General features: G+C 38.7%; 1 protein-coding gene across 1 annotated transcript in view; it reads left to right on the forward strand.

Moving 5' to 3' along the window:
- The first annotated feature begins 1,409 nt into the window (after nt 1-1,409).
- The window catches only part of LOC756698 (S-adenosylmethionine decarboxylase proenzyme), a 29,684-nt gene continuing 11,849 nt past the window's right edge, over nt 1,410-19,244 (forward strand). The window contains exons 1-6 of the mRNA XM_030994741.1: nt 1,410-1,503; nt 10,434-10,637; nt 12,775-12,861; nt 14,630-14,753; nt 15,948-16,050; nt 18,182-18,224. Of these exons, the coding sequence (XP_030850601.1) occupies nt 10,483-10,637; nt 12,775-12,861; nt 14,630-14,753; nt 15,948-16,050; nt 18,182-18,224 (512 nt within the window). The 5' untranslated portion in view covers nt 1,410-1,503; nt 10,434-10,482. The remainder of the gene's footprint in view (nt 1,504-10,433; nt 10,638-12,774; nt 12,862-14,629; nt 14,754-15,947; nt 16,051-18,181; nt 18,225-19,244) is intronic.

A 19,244-nucleotide genomic window follows, 5' to 3' on the forward strand; every position in this document is an offset into this window, starting at 1 on the left:
CCTAGAAAAATCCAGGGATAATTGGCACCGGACACATGGACAATTATCCCTATCACACAGGCATTCAGCTAGTTTATGAGGGGGTATATGCATGCTTTCACGAAAGTTTGTGTAACTCGACATCCCGACAACTGATTCATGGAAACAATATTTTTCTAGTACAATTCAACATCATTCACGATGAAACTCAACCATTCGTAGTAAACATATTTGTATTATCATTATTGTGCCAACAGAAAACCAGAGCTCTTTCCTTTCCTGTCTCTTCCTCTTCGTCTTCTTCGTCTTTTTCTTCTTCCCAACTCGTGAGAAAATATTTAACGGAGAAACCAGCCGGTGAATGAGGGGGGGGGGGGGGGGGTAATTACATTTTGGCTCAAATATATATATATATATATATATATATACTTATTCTATTATTTATTTTGCCAGAGGGGAGGGGGGCATAGATACAATTCTAAAACACCCCCTTTTGCCAAGGGGTTGTTTGAGCACCTAAAACACCCCCTTCCCTCAATACGCCCTGGGACTATTACCACTAAAAATACAAATAATAATAATATTCTTTTTGCTATATACTGTACTTCTAATATTACAACTAAACCTATTATCAGTATTATTATTATTATTATTATTAGGCCTATTATTAGTAGTAGCAGTAGGCCTAGTATTAAAAAAAAAAAACATTTTTGTCATTACAATCATAATTACACTACATGAACCGGTTCAGAGGCATATTTTTTTTTTGTCTTTAAGTTTACATTTATTTGCATCTGGCTTGAGCTTAGCTCGGATATTTTTTTTTTCTTCTAGCATTTTTGTATTGTATTCATTCAGTACAAAATATTTAAAAAAAAACACATACAGCTTCATTGATTTACATAACATATCAAAATATAAAGAAAATTGTACATCCTTCGAAAAATACATGATTTCAAATTAATTATACTGAATGAATATTATAAATCAAATCCTTACGCACAGACAGACAGACAGACAGACACACCACACACGCTCATATACTCAGACACACATACAAACCTACATATCCCCCTCCCCCCTTCATTCCAAAGCTCAACAAAACCCCACTCCCTTCACATTTACACATTTGTTGGAAATCCTGTCTCTTCCTTTTCCTTATGACCAAATGATATAAAAAAATAGTGAGTCTGAGAAAGAAGTATTTGCCTCGCCGTCCTAAACTGTGGAAGTTGTCCCATTTTCTGAAGTGAAGTGTTAAAGTGCCCCTTTCCCCCGCTAATTCCTTTTCTTCTTGCCTATTTTCTATAATCCAGATTGATCGAATCTATTTGCTTGATAATGTCTACTCCAACATACGTGTATGATCCATAGAGATATATAACTACTATATATCTCTATGGTATGATCGAATCTCTTTGAAAGATAATGTGTAAAGCGCCCTCGTGTGGCCGTGCACGAATAGCGAGACAGGTACCACACGCTACGCAAACATACGGGATCCAGTTCATGTTGTTCATTTAGGTGAGTTCTTAATTCGCCAATTTTCTCTAAAATCATCATTTTTTTTTAATGATGATCATTAGTATACGAATACGCGGCGCGGCGTGGTTGTGAATTATACCTTCGCTCATTGAAATCCCACGTTAATGTAACGTGGGCAGTGATATCAGTCTGGGCAAACTCAGAATTTAGAAGTCTTCCGATATCGGCAGTCAAATGCATGAAAACCCACACATAGGTGCATTACTATCCGGGCTGTGTATTAAAAACTGTGCTATTGATTCTCAACATTTCAAACACCACTGTAAAAAAACTCAACTGATTTCACTCAAAATCGGTACTTTAGTGACGATTGATGACACTTAAATAGCAGTGAAATACAATTTTTTCAACTTTCTGATGTTAGAAAGAATAATTAACAAAATTCAAATAATGAGTCCACTGTCAAACTTCCCGATCAGCCGCATCGGCATGATTGTTTCCATCTGTGTGTTATGGGTGTATTGACTATTCATGTATTCAAATGCTGCCTGTTAACACGTAGTGCAGTGCTAGAGGTCAATTGGCATTAACATTGAGTCTCTTTGCTTTGCTGGAGTGTGAAAACCTACAACATGCTTTAGGCCTAGATCTATAGCCTTTACCTTGTTTTGACTTCTGACTTCTGACTAGCTAAGCTAGCCATCCTACCGCTGCATTTGATCGGCTCAATGAATAGGAACCTAGATCTACACTGTACTATAGAGTATAGACTAGACTATACGTCATGGCTGATGTGCTAGTCATATGATACGCACGCACACAGAATCTGATGCGATAAGTTATCAAATGATGAGATTTCATCCAAAATCAAAATTACAAGTGCAAAGCTATCTTTACCTAAAATAAATAACCCTAAAATATATAGTCTAACCCAAAATAAATAACATTGCGAGAAAAATCGGGAAGCTTAATCTATATACCGTAAATGAAGGACTACCTACATGTAGGGTGTCTGAACGATTTTTCAATTTTCAATTTGGGATCGTTTTTCACCATTTTTGTTTGATATTTGAATAAAAAGTGTAATCAGAATAATACATTTCAAATTTGAAGCTTCACCGATGTTTCAATCAAAAGATACAGCCCCTCCAAAATCCTGGTATATTCATATCATTTTGGTCAAAATCGACGAAAAAGACGTCCACACAGAGTGATGTTGTTTTGCTAAATTTAGCCAAACAGCTGTATCGCGCGATATGCAAGCGTATGCATATCGTACGCATGCTGCTAAGCCAATGCGCGACTTGCAAGCTTGAGCTACGCTGTCTCCGCGACACGTGCCATTGATTAGTATGGTTAGCGTTCGTCGCACAAAAAACCCGGAAGTGAATGCACGTTATAGTCAATGGCAATATCGCGGAGATGTCTCCGCGATATTGCCATTGACTATAACGTGTATTCACTTCCGGGGTTTATGGTGGAAACGGCCATCCATACTTTCATTCACTATAAGCGCACATGTTACGCGATGTAACCATGGTTTGGACTGAGCGGAGCTCACGCCCAGGCGCGGATCCAGGATTTCTTAGGGGGGGGGCCCAAATTTGAAATTATGCGAGTCAAATATTGGTACGTAATGGTGACCAACAGTGGCGTAATGCGGGGGGGGGGTCGGTGCAGGGAGGGGCGAGTTTTCCCCACCCTCCTCCACGAAACGCAGAAGCTTTGATGTTTCATTAAATTATAAGAGAAAGAAGACGATTCGTTCTCGACTCAAAATCTTCGTCTGAATTTAGTTTTGCCCCTCCCGCGCGAAGCGCGAAAAATTTTACGATTTATTCAATTATTAGAGAAAGAAGACGATTCGTTGTAGAGTTCTCGACTCTTAATCCTTGTCTACATTCAGCCCCCCTCCTGCGCGAAGCGCGGAAGCTTTGACGTTTCATTAATCTATTAAAGAAAGAAGACGATTCGTTGTACCGTTCTCGACTCTTAATCTTCGTCTGAATTTAGTTTTGCCCCTCCCGCGCGAAGCATTTTACGTTTTATTAAATAATTAGAGAAAGAAGACGATTCGTTGTAGAGTTCTCGACTCTTAATCCTTGTCTAAATTCAGCCCCCCTCCTGCGCGAAGCGCGGAAGCTATGACGTTTCATTAAAGACCGTCACCACTACTGGGCCAGAAGGTATTAGACCACACAGAGAGCCATCGAGGTCACTGTGACAGGTGGCTATCTCATTAACTCAGCTCTCATTTAACATAAGAAAAAGAGGATCATGGGGGACCAACAGGCACCGATTGGGAAGTTTTCTATATAGAGGGAGCAAGTAGCTACAAGTATGGCAGTGTGCCTTTAAACTATTAAAGAAAGAAGACGATTCGTTGTACCATTCTCGACTCATAATCCTCGTCTGAATTCAGTTTTTCCCCTCCCGCGCGAAGCGTGGAAAATTTTACGTTTTATTAAATTATTAGAGAAAGAAGACGATTCATTATAGAGTTCTCGACTCTTAATCCTTGTCTAAATTCAGCCGCCCTCCCCCTCCTGTGCGAAGCGCGGAAGCTTTGACGTTTCATTAAACTATTAACGAAAGAAGACGATTCGTTGTACCGTTCTCGACTCTTAATCCTCGTCTGAATTTAGTTTTCCCCCCCCCCCTCCCGGGCGAAGCGCGGAAGCTTTTCATTAAATCATTAGAGAATAAGACAGTTCGTTGTAGAGTTCTCGACTCTTAATCCTCGTCTAAATTCAGGTCCCCCCCCCCTCCCCTCCTGCGCGAAGCTTTGACGTTTCATTAAATTATTAGAGAAAGAAGACGATGCGTTGTACCGTTCTCTATACTCTTAATCCTTGTCTGAATTTCAAAGATGTTATTTGTCTGCTCCTTTTACTTCCTACGTCCTCTTCCGATTTGGGGGGGGGACCGCCCCCCCCCCCTCCCCTGGCTACGCGCCTGCGGTCATATAAACACAATTTTGATAACTTGTCCGGCCCCGGAAGCTCAGGGGTTTTAGGCGTTTAATTAAGGTCAGATGATCATTATTTTCTTAATACCTATTATTTTGTGACACTGGCAGGTCACTATTTGGCGTGGAGTCCAGGGGGTGGATCCCCCAAAAGAGGGGTTTTAGGCATTAAATTACCGTCAGATGAGCATCTAAGGGTCCGCCGTAGCGCCCTAGGTGGAATCCAGGGGGCATAGCCCCCGGAAGCTTAGGGGTTTTAGGCATTTAATCACGGTCAGATGAGCATATTTTTATGCCTCATTTTTTAACACTGGCAGTTAACTATTAGGAATCTCAAGAATCATATTTCGTGCCTGGCTGTAAATTTAGGAATTTGTCATTTTCCAACAAACACATATACAAACGTATAATTTACTAAAATATGAGGACAAATCAGGGAAATTATGTCATTTCAGCATTATTTGTAATCCACCGTTGTGGAATTAGAAATAAACCGCGTTTGAATTTGATTTCCCCAGACCCCCCCCCCCCTATTAGTCCGGCAGTATCTCCTCTTTTCCTTTTTTCTTTCCCTTTCCTTCCTTCTCTCTTATTTTTTTGATTGGGGGGGGGGGGGGTCAACAGCCTGGGAGGCAAAGCCCTTTCGGCCCCCCCCCCGATTTCCTTCTTCCCCCTTTTCTTTTCTTCTTCTTCTTCTTCTTTCTTTCCCTTTCTCTCCTCTTTCCCTTTCCCTTCTTTTCCTTTCTTCTCTCTCTCTTTTTTTTTTGCGGGGAGGGGGGGGGGGGGGCCAAGGCCCGCTCGGCCCCCCCTGGATCCGCGCCTGAACCCTGAACCTCTACTCCTAACCCAGCCTAAAACCAAATTACATCCCTAAGACCCTTACTCATTTTTGTTGCATGACGAAATAATACCCTAAACAATTGTCGATTGGGCACATGACGGGGAACCGTAATTGCACTCGAAATCATTTTTTTTTTTTGCTCAAGGGGGCAGGCGCGGATCCAGGATTTCTTAGGGGGGGTGGCCCAAATTTGAAATTATGCGAGCCAAATATTGGTACATTATGGTGAACAACAGTGACGTAATGCGGGGGGCGAGTTTCCCCTCCCAGGCTTTGACGTTTCATTATATTATTATTAGAGAAAGAAGACGATTCGTTGTACCGTTCTCGAAAATAAATCTCGTCTGAATTTAGTTTTTTCTCCTCCCGCGCGAAGCGCGGAAAATTTTACGATTTATTAAATTATTAGAGAAAGAAGACGATTCGTTGAACAGTTCAAGACTCTTAATCCTTGTCTAAAATCAGCCCCCCTCCCCTCCTGCGCGAAGCGCGGAAGCTTTGAAGTTTAATTTATTAAACTATTGAAGGAAGAAGACGATTCGTTGTACCGTTTTTGAAAATAATTCTCGTTTGAATTTAGTTTTTCCCTCCCGGGCGAAGCGCGGAAAATTTTACGATTTATTAAATTATTAGAGAAAGAAGACGATTCGTTGTACAGTTCTCGACCCTTTATCCTCGTCTGATTTCAGTTTCCCCCCCCCCTCCCGCGCGAAGCGCGGAAGCTTTTAATCTTCATTTAATCATTAGAGAAGAAGACGATTCGTTGTACAGTTCTCGACTCTTAATCCTTGTCTAAATTCAGTTTGTCCCCCTCCCCCTCCTGCGCGAAGCGCGGAAGCTTCTACGTTTCATTAAATCATTAGAGAAAGAAGACGATTTGTTGTACAGTTCTCGACTCTTAATCCTCGTCTGAATTCAGTTCCCCCCCCCCCCCCTCCCGTGCGAAGCGCGGAAGCTTTTACGTTTTATTTAATCATTAGAGAAGAAGACGATTCATTGTACCGTTCTCGAAAATAATCCTCATCGGAATTTAGTTCCCCCTCCATCCCGCGCGAAGCGCATAAGCTTTTACGTTTCATCAAATAATTAAAGATTCGTATTACCGTTCTCGCCTCTGAATCCTCGTCTCAATTCAGTCCCCCCCCCCCCTCCTCCCCTCCTGCGCGAGGCTTTGACGTTTTATTATTAGAGAAAGAAAACGATGCGTTGTACCGTTCTCTATACTCTTTAATCCTTGTCTGAATTTCAAAGAGGTGGGGTCGAGGCGGCGGAGCCGGCCCCGGAAGCTCAGGGGTTTTAGGCGTTTAATTAAGGTCAGGTGGCCATATTTTTGTGTATACCTTATTATTTTGTGACACTGGCAAGTCACTATTTGGCGTGGGGTCCAGGGGGCGGAGCCCCAAAAAATCAGGGGTTTTAGGCATTAAATTACCGTCAGATGATCATCTAAGGGCCCGCCGTAGGGCCCTAGATGGAATCCAGGGGGCAAAGCCCCCGGAAGCTTAGGGGTTTTAGGCATTTAATCACGGTCAGATGAGCATATTTTGATGCCTCGAGGCTCTCGATCCCCGCCGTACCTCGGGCCCTGACATGTAGGAATCTCAAGAATCATATTTTTTGCCTGGTTGTAAATTTAGGAATTTTTTTATTTTCCAACAAACACATACAAACGTATAATTTACTAAAAAATGAGGAAAAATTTCGGAAATTATGTCATTTCAGCATTATTTGTAATACACCGTTGTGGAATCAGAAATAAACCACGTTTGAATTTGATTTCCCCCAAGCCCCCCCCCCCCCCTCTATCAGTACGCCAATATCTCCTCTTTTCCTTTTTTTCTTTTCCTTTCCTTCCTTCTCTCTTATTTTTTTTTTGATTGGGGGGGGGGGGGGGGGGGTTAACAGCCTGGGAGGCAAGGCCCTTTCGGCCCCCCCCCCGATCTCCTTCTTCCCCCTTTACTTTTCTTCTTCCTCTTCTTTCTTTCCCTTTTTCTCCTTTTTCCCTTTCTCCCTTCTTTTCCTTCTTCTCTCTTTTTTTTTTTTTTTTTTTGCGGGGGGGGGGGGCCAAGGCCCGCTCGGCCCCCCCCCTGGATCCGCGCCTGCTCACGCCTCCCTAATTAGCTGATTCCAAAAATGTGGGAAGGGTATTTTTAAACTGTTGGGGCGAGTGATCTCTTGGGGCTAGCGAAAAAATAAGTGCATACATATTTTCCTTACGTCTAGCCGGACATAAGCCCGGGGGGCGCAGCTCAGGAAAGTGGCAAATTTTGGAGCTAGGATGCAAACAACATTTAAATCGCTGTTTTGACCAAGATATTTTTAGAATTTCGGGGGTGCGCCCCTTTGGGGAATATGGAGAAAAACCTGCTCTTTCATATGACACCTCATTTATTGAGTTTTACCTTCAGGATCACAAGCCCCAAAGGTTTGAATTTCAATTTTTTTCATAAAATCATTGACCAATTTTCATGGTCGCGCAATGCACGTAGACTGCATAGGGATGCGTGCAATCTCTATGGGAGGTATTTTAGCACACAACATCGGGTGCGCGATCAGACACCCTACTACATGTAGGGTGTCTGAACGATTTTTCAATTTTCAATTTGGGATCGTTTTTCACCATTTTTGTTTGATATTTGAATTAAAAATGTAATCAGAATAATACATTTTGAATTTCAAGTCTCGCCGATGTTTCTATCAAAAGATACAGCCCCTTCAAAACGCTGAAATATTCATAGCATTTTGCTCAGAATCGACGAAAAAGACGTACACGCAGAGTTATGTTGTTTTGCTAAATTTAGCCAAACAGCTGTATCGCGCGATATGCAAGCGTATGCATATCGTACGCAAGTTGCTCAGCCAATGCGCAACTTGCAAGCTTGAGCCACGCTGTCTCCGCGATATGTGCCGTTGACTAGTATGGGTGGCCGTTCCCGCCATAGAACCCGGAAGTGAATACACGTTGTAGTCAATGGCAATATCGCGGAGACTGTCTCCGCGATATTGCCATTGACTACAACGTGTATTCACTTCCGGGTTCTATGGCGGGAACGGCCACCCACACTTTCATTCACTATAAGCGCACATGTTACGCGATGTAACCATGGTTTGGACTGAGCGGAGCTCACGCCTCCCTAATTAGCTGATTCCAAAAATGTGGGAAGGGTATTTTCAAACTGTTATAACAAATGATCCCTTGGGGCTAGCGAAAAAAAAAGCATCTGGATATTATCCTTACGTCTAGCCCTGCTTAAGCCGCGGGGCAGCAGCTCAGGAAAGTGGCAAATTTTGGAGCTAGGATGCAAACAACATTTCAATCGCTGTTTTGACCAAGATATTTTTAGAATTCTGGGGGTGGCCCCCGATGGGGAATATGGAGAAAAACCTGCTCTTTCATATGACACCTCATTTATTGAGTTTCACCTTCAGGATCATTTGTTATAAAGGTTTGAATTTCAAATTTTTTCATAAAATCATTGACCAATTTGGGATGGTCGCGCAATGCACGTAGACCACATAGGGAAGCGTACAATCTCTATGGGAAGGGTTTTAGCACACAACATTGGGTGCGCGATCAGACACCCTACTACATGTAGGTCATAACTTGATCATGACCATTGTTGCGGGCATTACATACTGCCACTGGTTAGATCTCCACCACATCGTACCCAACACAAATATTCATATATTCAAATATTAATAAGTATCGTTAGGATGGCTAGGTTAGGTTTAAAAATGTTGCGGCCCAGTGTGGCCTGTAGGGTAGCCTTATATTCAGTGTACAGGCTTATACAGCTTAGTGAAAGAGATCATCTAGAACTAGATATTGCATGCATGTGAGCTGTGCTTCAGCTGTCCGATCGTACCGTAGCAGCCAACAAAGATTTGCTATTGTTATGTTATCGGATCATTATTGAGTTCTTTCTCTCCAATTCACTGAAAGCCCGTCCCACAGACAATGCAGTTGAGAAATGACATCATGGTGTTATTTACCTCATTCCCCATATGTTGATACCAAGATCGTTCAAGCATCATTTAAAGATTTTTGGAAATGCCCCCCTCTCAAAAAATGAAATGGAAGCTTTTATTACCAATCATGTGAACGAATACCGTATGTGTTGACTTATACGTAATGATACAAATTTTACCGAGAAACCGCCTACTGATTGATATATTTGGTAAAGTATTGTATCTTTTTGGACCTGATAGATATAACGCACGTGTTGTGCATGTGTGGCGTAGTCCCATATACATCTTTCTGTGTACAGTGCTTGTAACTTTACCAAGACTGGGCCAAATTTCTTATCATTTTGATGATTTCAGAACCTTGCAGTACACAACAATACTTTAATATATATTAGATGATCAACCTTTTCTGATCGATTCCACAACATTTCTTTCACAATGCCAACGCATGACCATAACTGGTCTTAATCATTAAGAAAGCCCATCATTTCTCTGGAAGATTTTGACCTGTTCGGTCACTTCAGTGTTAATTTGAGTTTTAGCAGCTGTGGCTTGTAAAAAAAGTATTCTAAAACAGTAAATTTGACTGATTTTGTGTACCTACATCTAATTTGTGAAATATTGTGAATTATTTTTATGGATTCTTGACATATCATCTATCAGTTGATGTTAGTTTTCCTTCGGTTGAGCGTATCCCGATCCGCAACATCGAAATTTGAGATAGTGATATCACCAGAATTCTTCTGATGATAATTAACCAGTTGCACCCATTAATGTACATTGTAGCTGTCTATGTGGTAGGAATTTCTTCCTTGAAACGCAGCGCGCATAACAGCTGCACTGCTAAAGCCAGGGTAATTATGCTGCATTATTGTAGAGCGCTTAGAGACTTCTGATAAAGTAAGTGTTAGGCGCTATATAAGCAAGGATAATAATAATAATAATAATAATAATTTTTGTAGAATATGAGGATTCATGGAGCAATATGAGGATTCATGGAGCAATATCACATTCGTGATTTGTTGTTGTTAAATGTGCCTGAACTTAGGAAGCCCCATAGTTCATGAATTTAGTGCTACTGTGCTAAACCTTTTTTTTTTTTTTTTTTTTTTTTTTTTTTTTTTTACTTCTATACATTTGCAGGTAGCAGAACCCACCAAACCTTACCTTTTGTTTACTTCTATGTATTTGCAGGTAGCAGTCTAACCCACTAAAGGCTGGTGGCTCCATTTATCATGCAATCATGGATCAGGGCAGTGGTAAGGTCAACAATGAGGGCGGTAAGCTGACACACTACGAGGGCACAGAGAAGCTCCTGGAGCTATGGTTTGAACCTATCACCCTAGAAAATGGAGAGACTAAAAGACAGAAGATGTGTGACCTGAGGGTCATACCAAGGTAAGGATAGAAAGAGGGAAAACGATTTGCTTTACATACATCATGTAGCCTCTTTTGTGTATAACAGATCGGGTTCTGCCCCTATTTATAAAGACTGCTATTCATGAGTTGATAAAAGGGTCATTAATCAAAAGGGTCATTATTCCTAAGGACTGCTATTCATAATCAAAGAAAATGCTCAAACCACAAAGATATCTATGGTTTTCTTTGAAGGCGTCACTGTGCAACACCCTCTAACAGTGATTAACAGTAAATTCTCCCAACCATTTTTGAATTTCCCCAACCGTTCTTCCAAGAAAAAAAAAGACATAAAACAGGCTATTCAAAATCTTTCAACACTTAATGTAAACTTATTGCTTTGTGACAATTTAAATTCAGCCAAAATAAAACAGGCTATTCAAAATCTTTCAACACTTAATGTCAACTTATTGCTTTGTGACAATTTAAATTCACCCAAAATGTAATTAAATTGTAATAATACAGTGCGTCCCAGAAAAAACGAAACCGAGAATTATCGATGTTTTATCATAACTTATTCACATTTATAATTAATAAATGACACATGTTTGGAAAGCTTAGACCCTCCTCTTTCATTTGATGCCATTTATATGATGCATACTTCACGCATGAGTGATTAAAATGAATTTGAAGAGAGGAAACAAAAAAAATCATTTGGCGGACGGTATCTGAATTTCAAAGAGAAAATCACATTTCTAGAAAGTTGAGTCTCTGCCCTTTCATATGACACCTCAATCAGGAAAAATGAACAAGGAATGACAAAGTTCTGTTTGTTTGAAGTAGTACTTGCATTTCCATAATTTTATCAAACAAATTCATTTTCACTGGCTGCCTGCCGTAGCAACTAGCAGAATTGGCAAAAGACTTAACTCCGTTTGTTCCTGGGGGGGGGGGGGGAGGTGATATGTGTGCAAAATAGAGAAATAAATTGGTATTGTGAGTACTTTCATCATTATCATCATCATCATTAGTAGTAATATTATTATCACCTATTAAAGGAAAGTCCACCCTGAAATTAAGTTAGTTTTAATAGGAGTAGAAAAATGAGAGAAACAAGTCAGTGAAAGTTTGAGCAAATTCCGATTAAAAATAAGGAAGTTAGGATTTTTGAAGTTGTGATCAATCAAACACAAATTGGCAAGTCTATGACGTATCATGCGAGCTCAACTTCCATTTGCTCAGTACTAAAAAAATCTAAAATTTTCATTTTCCCTCAAGAAAAATTTCAACCATACATGCACCCTAAATATAATAATTGCAAATATGTTTCTATACTCCCCCTGCAAGGAACAAATATATATTCCGTCATCAATAACGAAGAAAACATGATTTTATGGAATATTATGCACAAAGCAAATGAAGGAGAGCTCGTATAATAAGTCACAGAGTTGCCAATTTGTATTTGATAGATCACAACTTCAATAATTCATAACTTTCTTATTTTCATTCAGAATTTGCTCAAACTTTCACTCACCTGATTTTCTTATTATTCTGCCTCTATCGAAACAAACTTATTTTGGGGGTGGACTTTCCCTTTAATGACTTTGTATTTTGATTGTTCTTTAATCGTATGTTGAATATTAATTTAAATTATTTGTATGCGCCTTGAGCATCTCTAGAGATATGTTGCGCTTCATAAATATTGTTATTATTTTTATTATTATGTAATTCTAGCAGTTTTTCATCCTAATAATAATATCTAATTTTTATATAGCGCTTAATACAAATGTCTCTAAGCGCTTTACAAATATACTATTACCCGGGCAGTGGATTCAGTGCTTGCCCGCACACAATGTGTGCACAATCTCCACTCCCTGGGGAGCATTCCAGCCGGGCGTTACTTGACGCTCACAAGCTGTTTGACCAACAATGACGGCCGCATCCTACCGGGTACCCATTTGACACCTGGGTGGAGAGTAGCAAGTGCAGGTTAATATCTTGCCAAAGGATATTAGTGCCGTGTCGGGATTCCAACCCTCGACCTTCGCATCTCCATCCAAGCGCCTTAAACCACTCGACCACGACACTCTTACCGTTCTTTTACTCATCTACAGGTGCAATTTTGTATTTTATTGTTGTGGAAAATAAATAATAGTTGAAATCGTGTCATTGTTTGCAGAGATGAGATAGCTGAGATGCTCGTCAAAGTGAAGTGTGAGATCGTCAGCTTTTCGGAGAGGGATGAGCAGCATGCTTATATTTTGAGGTGAGCTCGGAATAGGAAATTAGAGTGCCCTAACAAAGTTGCTCATGAGAGGGTATATAGAGGGCAGCACACTGAGCCAATGGGGTATTACGCTCCTGTGCATACTAATGTCCCTTCATGCATACGTCCGTACGGGAGCATAATACCCGTTGGCTCAGTGTTCGCCAAGTTGCCTACTTCACAAACGACTATATACCCATGCATGAACATCTTTAATGAGATGGCTTTTTATTTGTGGGGGGGGGGGGGGGACATTATTCCTTTGTCCCTTCCTCCCTTTTTTATCTGTGATAAGCTTTACATGAAAAGGATTATAACATGCCTTTGCCCCATGTTGTTAACAAGCAAGAAAAACAGAAAAATGAAAAACCAGCAACCACAACTCAAAAATTAAGCCTAAAGTTAACTCAGGAATAACCTTTGTCTAAAATATGTCTATTTTGTTTTTTAGCATTACATATTTAGACTATATTCAATTATATTTTCATCATTTTGCCTACAACAACATACCCCCAATGAGGCCTCCCGAGTGCAATGTGTTACTCTAATAACTTGTTTGCGGGACAGGTGTTTGTGTCATTTTGCTTTTATACTCCATACAGTAAAGTATACCAGCAGGTATAGGTCCATTATGCATAAAGCATTCATGCGTGTACTACTGCATGTAAGAAATGATACAGGTAATTCATATGATGGCAGGTGTCAGACATTTTACATTTTATAAATGTATATAATAGTGGATTAAATTTGTTAAAGGGGAAGACCTCTCTAATATTAAAATGGTTTTAGTAGAAGGGGTAACATTAGAGGAACAGGTCGGTGAAAGGTAAATTACCAGGTAATTTTTTCTTTCTTTTCCGGAGTCACATGAGAGTATTTATTATCTCCAAACTTTAGAAAATCAAATCAGTCACATCATTATGAACTTCCACATACACAAGAGGAAGAGAGACAGCCAGCTAGAAAGAGGGTCTTGATCTAATGGTGATCAAAACTCAATTCCTTTCAGAAAGCCAGAACATGTAATATTTATACAGAAGGATACAGGTAATATGAGGGTAGTGTCAAAGGGACACAGACATGAATGAGGGCCGCCAAAACAATGGACAACTTGGTAGTTTTATGTATGGGGCTGAAACATAATAGAGGTAGTCTTTCCTGGGAGGTGGATTATCAATGAACTTGGTCTTTCTATGGAGAAGGATTATAAAGATATAAACTTGGCTTTTAAGTGCATCTCAAACTGGGCATCTTGTCAGGGTTTAAAAATGAGGGTACTTAATAATTAACTGGGTTTTGGGACAATACTACATGACAATGCAGGGGTTGAATATAAACATATTTGCAACAATTATATTCAGGGTGCATATATGATTGAAAATACAAATTTCAGATTTTTTTTTTTAGTACAGAGCAAAAATGTATGATTTATAAAGTTGCGATCAATCAAATACAAAAGTGAGGTATCATGTTACATGTAGCTCCCCTCTCATGTGCTCTTTACTAACTATCATAATACAAATAATATTCAGGGAATTTCTTGGATATCCCATTGAAACATGTGTTATATAATTAACACACATTTCTATGGAATGACTACAGACCAATAATGGGTCCGAAAAACCAGCCCTGAATCTATATAGCGCATTCTACGGTGTACCTATTATGGATATACCGATACCCTTGTTATCGGATCTTTCAAAATGCAATTATTTTCTTGTGTTTTCCACCTTCTTTTAATTGTTTTGTTCTTCTTTTGTGCCATCAGTGAGAGCAGTCTGTTCATCAGCAAGAGACGTTTGATCTTGAAGACCTGCGGTACAACCACCGTCCTGGCCAGCCTGGACTCTCTCCTGGCATTGGCTAAGAAGTACTGCAACTGCAAAGTAGTTGTAAGTGAGCTTTGACACGAGATATTACCATTGAAGATACCATACCTTTGTTTGTTTCAATAAAAAAGAAAATGTTTTGTTTGAAATGAAACGCAAATCGGCTATAAATCTGACATATCATTTGAGCACCTCTTTCAATTGTTCCATACTATTCTATACTAAGAAGTACTGCAACTGCAAAGTAGTTGTAAGTGAACTTTGACATGAGATATTACCATTGAAGATACCATACTCTTGTTGGTTTATGTTAAACAAAGATCTGTGTAAGCTTAGGTGCAGAATGCTTGATCCTTGATGGAGTAATCCCTTTGACAGCTCACTCAGGAAGCTATATTGAGATGGTACTAGTAGGAGAGGCGAGTTACTGCACGGAGTGCCATGAAGTACAGGAATGGGGTGTCGACAAAGCACTTGTCAATCTACAGTAAAATATGCTTAGTCCAGGGCAAGTAAAAACCCAATGCCAGTAAACTTACTCAGCTATGTGAGAGCCTACAAGAGGCTGTGTCATTCTAAAGGGATCGTTTAACAATGTTAGATCTGAGATACACGGCCCTACTTGTTATCAGTGTCTGTGATATGGTGTAATATTGAAGCCCTAAAAAAATTGCACTTCAAAATGATCAAGAAGTGCCTCAAAAAAGTAAAAATCTTTGAGTGACCGGTTTTACCATACTCGTTTTCCCCAATAGACTTTAGTGTTATGAAAACCGTCAGGCGAACGGTTTTCAAAATTTGTAATTTCAATCATAAATATCTTGATAATCAGACAGGCGATCGGCTTGTAAATGTCATGGGGTTCCTGACTGACCTAAAGGTTTATAATTATCATTGCATCATGAGCTAAATTCAGAATTTTATTTCAGAATCTGAGACAAAGTTACCATATCCCTTAATGAAGGGTAGAGCAGCCTCCTTGAAGTAGGTTATTCCTTTTGTATTGACTGCTAAGCCTGAGCTATTTCATACTACAGTCAAACATGCTTTAGCGATGACCTGTATAGAAAGACAACATGTCTACAGAGCCCACATCTATTGTTTCCCTTGAAAATGGTTTCTCATTGAAACATGTACTAAAGGAACCTGTACATAAAGACCACCTGCCTATAAAGACCACTTTTCTTGTCTCCCGTGGGTGTTTTTTATAGACAGGTTTCACTGTACTATCTTCTATCTCATTTTGACTCCCCTCAGGATATCTTCTACTCCAGGAAGAACTTCATGCGACCCGACCTGCAGCACTCCCTCTACAAGAGCTTTGAGGACGAGGTCAAATACCTGGATTCTATTTTTGACCGTAAGTTTAGAATCCTCCTTCAGTATGAAAGCTCCACTGTACTACTTGTAGCTACTTGCTCCCTCTATATAGAAAACAATGCCTAATCGGTGACCATTGGTCCCACATGATCCTCTTTTTCTAACATATATGTTAATTGAGAGCTGAGTTGATGAGATAGCCACCTATCAGTGACTACCCTGGGTGGTCTTATCCCTCCTAGCCAAACTAGTACAGAGTGGCTTTAAAGGGAAGTCAACTCTGGTATCAAGTAGGGGGTAAACAAAAAGCTTGAAATTGAGAGAAACAGAGCAGTGAAAGTTTTAGGACAATCAGATGAAGTTCCTTTTGTTTTGAAATGAGACTTTTCAATTGGCACATCTGATGGATCATTTGAGAACCTCTTCCAATTGTTCTGTGCTATTAAAGGATTTCACACAAATCCATCTCCTTTTTCTGCTTGTAATAATAGCAATGTATTTCAAAACTGTAAGCATGTAGGTGGTTAGCTTTAGGGATGCACACTATATGGTCTTGACTACGATTTGATTTTTGAAGACCCTGGCCTACATTGAATAGCTTTTTATATGAACATTCAAATATGTAAAGTGTTAATGACCGATAATCTGTAAGACAAACGATTCATAAAATCTAAATTTCAAGGGATTTAATGCTTCCTTGGAAAAGAAAAGCCTTAACCTACGATTTGTAGACATTTAGAGGAGTTTTGTTGGAAATCTAGTAAAGTAAAGTAAGTAAAGTTTTATTTAACCATAAAATGAAACATGTACATACAAATGAGTAACATAGTAAACATATTACGGTAAAGGACACCCTTAGAAGCAAATTGCTTGTGGTGGGGCCTTAAAAAGAAAAAACAAACTACACATAAATTATACAGTTTAAAAACTTTAAAATAACATGATACAAACACACAAGCACGCTCACACATATACATACACACATACATTCAAAATATCCTCCTCTGCTCAAACTTGTTTACATAAATCATTAAATAATAACTGTGTACATCGTACTTTAAATCGAGATAGAGTTGTACTTTCCTTAATATCATTACTCAAATTATTCCATTCCTTAATGCCATTTAAATAGAAAGAATTTTGTGCATTTGTCGTACGAACTTTAAATAAATGTAAATGATTTTTCTGACGAGTAGAATACGAGTGAATATCACTATTAATAACAAAGTTTATATTAGGAATTTCTGGCAATAGGCGATTTTGAAATTTAAACATAAATATGCGAATATTAAATTGAATCAATTCAAAAATTGGGACTACGTGTGTTTTAACAAAAAGTGGCCGTGATGGGGCTAAATAATCAGATTTAGTAATAATACGCACGGCTCGTTTCTGTAACAAATAAATCTTATCTATATATGATGCATAAGTATTTCCCCAAATAATATTACAATAATTTACATGTGGAAAAATCATACTATTATACAACATAAGCAAAATATTTGATGGTAAAACATGCTTTAGCTTTGACAAAACTCCAATACTTCGAGATAATTTCAACGAAATGCAATCAATATGAGGTTTCCAATTAAGTAATTCATCAATTATAATACCAAGAAACTGAACACATTCTTTCCTTTTTATAATATTTACATCAATTTGTATAGGCAATAAATCACTAGGGATCTTCCGATTTCGAGAATGAAATATTACATAATTTGTTTTATCATAATTGAGAAATAATTTATTACATTTGAACCAATTATCCAATTTTATCAATTCATTATTCATAGTATCAACTAAAGTATATACACTACTATGTGATGTAATAACGGAAGTATCATCTGCAAAGAGTGTAAAATTTAATACATTTGAAGATTGTTTAATATCATTTATATAAATTAAAAACAAAAGGGGCCCTAGAACAGATCCTTGAGGAACACCACATATTACATCCCTTTTAGTCGAACAGACACCGTCAACCACCACATACTGCTTTCTATCACTCAAATAGTTTTCAATTAATTTCAATGGAAGGCCGCGAATACCATAATAATTTAATTTTTTGAGCAGTATGTGGTGGTCAATGGTGTCGAACGCTTTTGACAAATCCAGGCTATTGCATTATCACTTTTTGACCCGTATTATTTTTGAATTTCATTATTTTGTAGGAGGTGCTGCCTATGTCTTGGGGAGAATGAATGGGGATTGCTGGTAAGTAAACATTCATGTGCACGATCACATCATAAACATATAACATACGACTCTAAGTGTTGAGTGCAGTGGGGAAAACAAGTGCACGATCACATCATAAACATAAAACATACGACTCTAAGTAATGAGTGCAGTGGGGAAAACAAGTGCACGATCACATCATAAACATATAACATACGACTCTCAGTGTTGAGTGCGGTGGGGAAAAAAGTGCACACGATCAACTCAAGAATTATCTAAAGCCATGGAGTGAAGTGGCTTTGGGTAGTACTGAAGTTATCAAATGCGCTCATATTCACCAATGAATGAACTAGAGTGTAATGTTATTGGTTTACAAAATGAAATATATGAATTCTATTACATTTACATGAAATGTAAATGTACGATCATATTCTTTAGGTAATAAAATTTAATATAAATGTTATAAATTCTTTCATTCACATGTTGCATTTTTATTTTATCTTGTAATTCATAATTCTATTTGTTATTATTTTCTGAATGCATGATGTCTTTTTATATGGAAATAAAACAAACAAACAAACAAATGCAACAGGTTATTAGTAACAAGTTTGATGAAACAGGGTCCACATTTAACCCATTGTCAACTGGAACAGAATGGCTCCTGTATAAAGTCTATTGGATTGAGAAAATTCAGCCCTCAGCTGGTTAAAGGTAAAGACCAGTTGTGGTCATGCGATTGCATTGTGAAAGAAACGTTATGGAATCGATCAGAAAAGGTTGATCATCTAGCATCTCGCATCTGGAATCATCAAAATGATAAGAAATTTGGCCCATTCTTCGTAAAGTTACAAGCACTATACACAGAAAGATGTATATGGGACTACCCTATATCTCTCACAGACCATGAGAGAAACAAATTTACCAAAGCGATTTTTCGGCAAATTTTTTATCATCATGTATTAGTCAAAACATATTCTTTCACATGATTGGTAATGAGAGCTTCCATTTCATTTTTTGAAATTGGGGTGTTTCCAATACTGGTCTTTACCTTTAATTGAA

Source organism: Strongylocentrotus purpuratus, unplaced genomic scaffold (genome assembly GCF_000002235.5).
Source record: "Strongylocentrotus purpuratus isolate Spur 01 unplaced genomic scaffold, Spur_5.0 spur5_scaffold_21, whole genome shotgun sequence".
Classification (NCBI taxonomy): domain Eukaryota; kingdom Metazoa; phylum Echinodermata; class Echinoidea; order Camarodonta; family Strongylocentrotidae; genus Strongylocentrotus; species Strongylocentrotus purpuratus.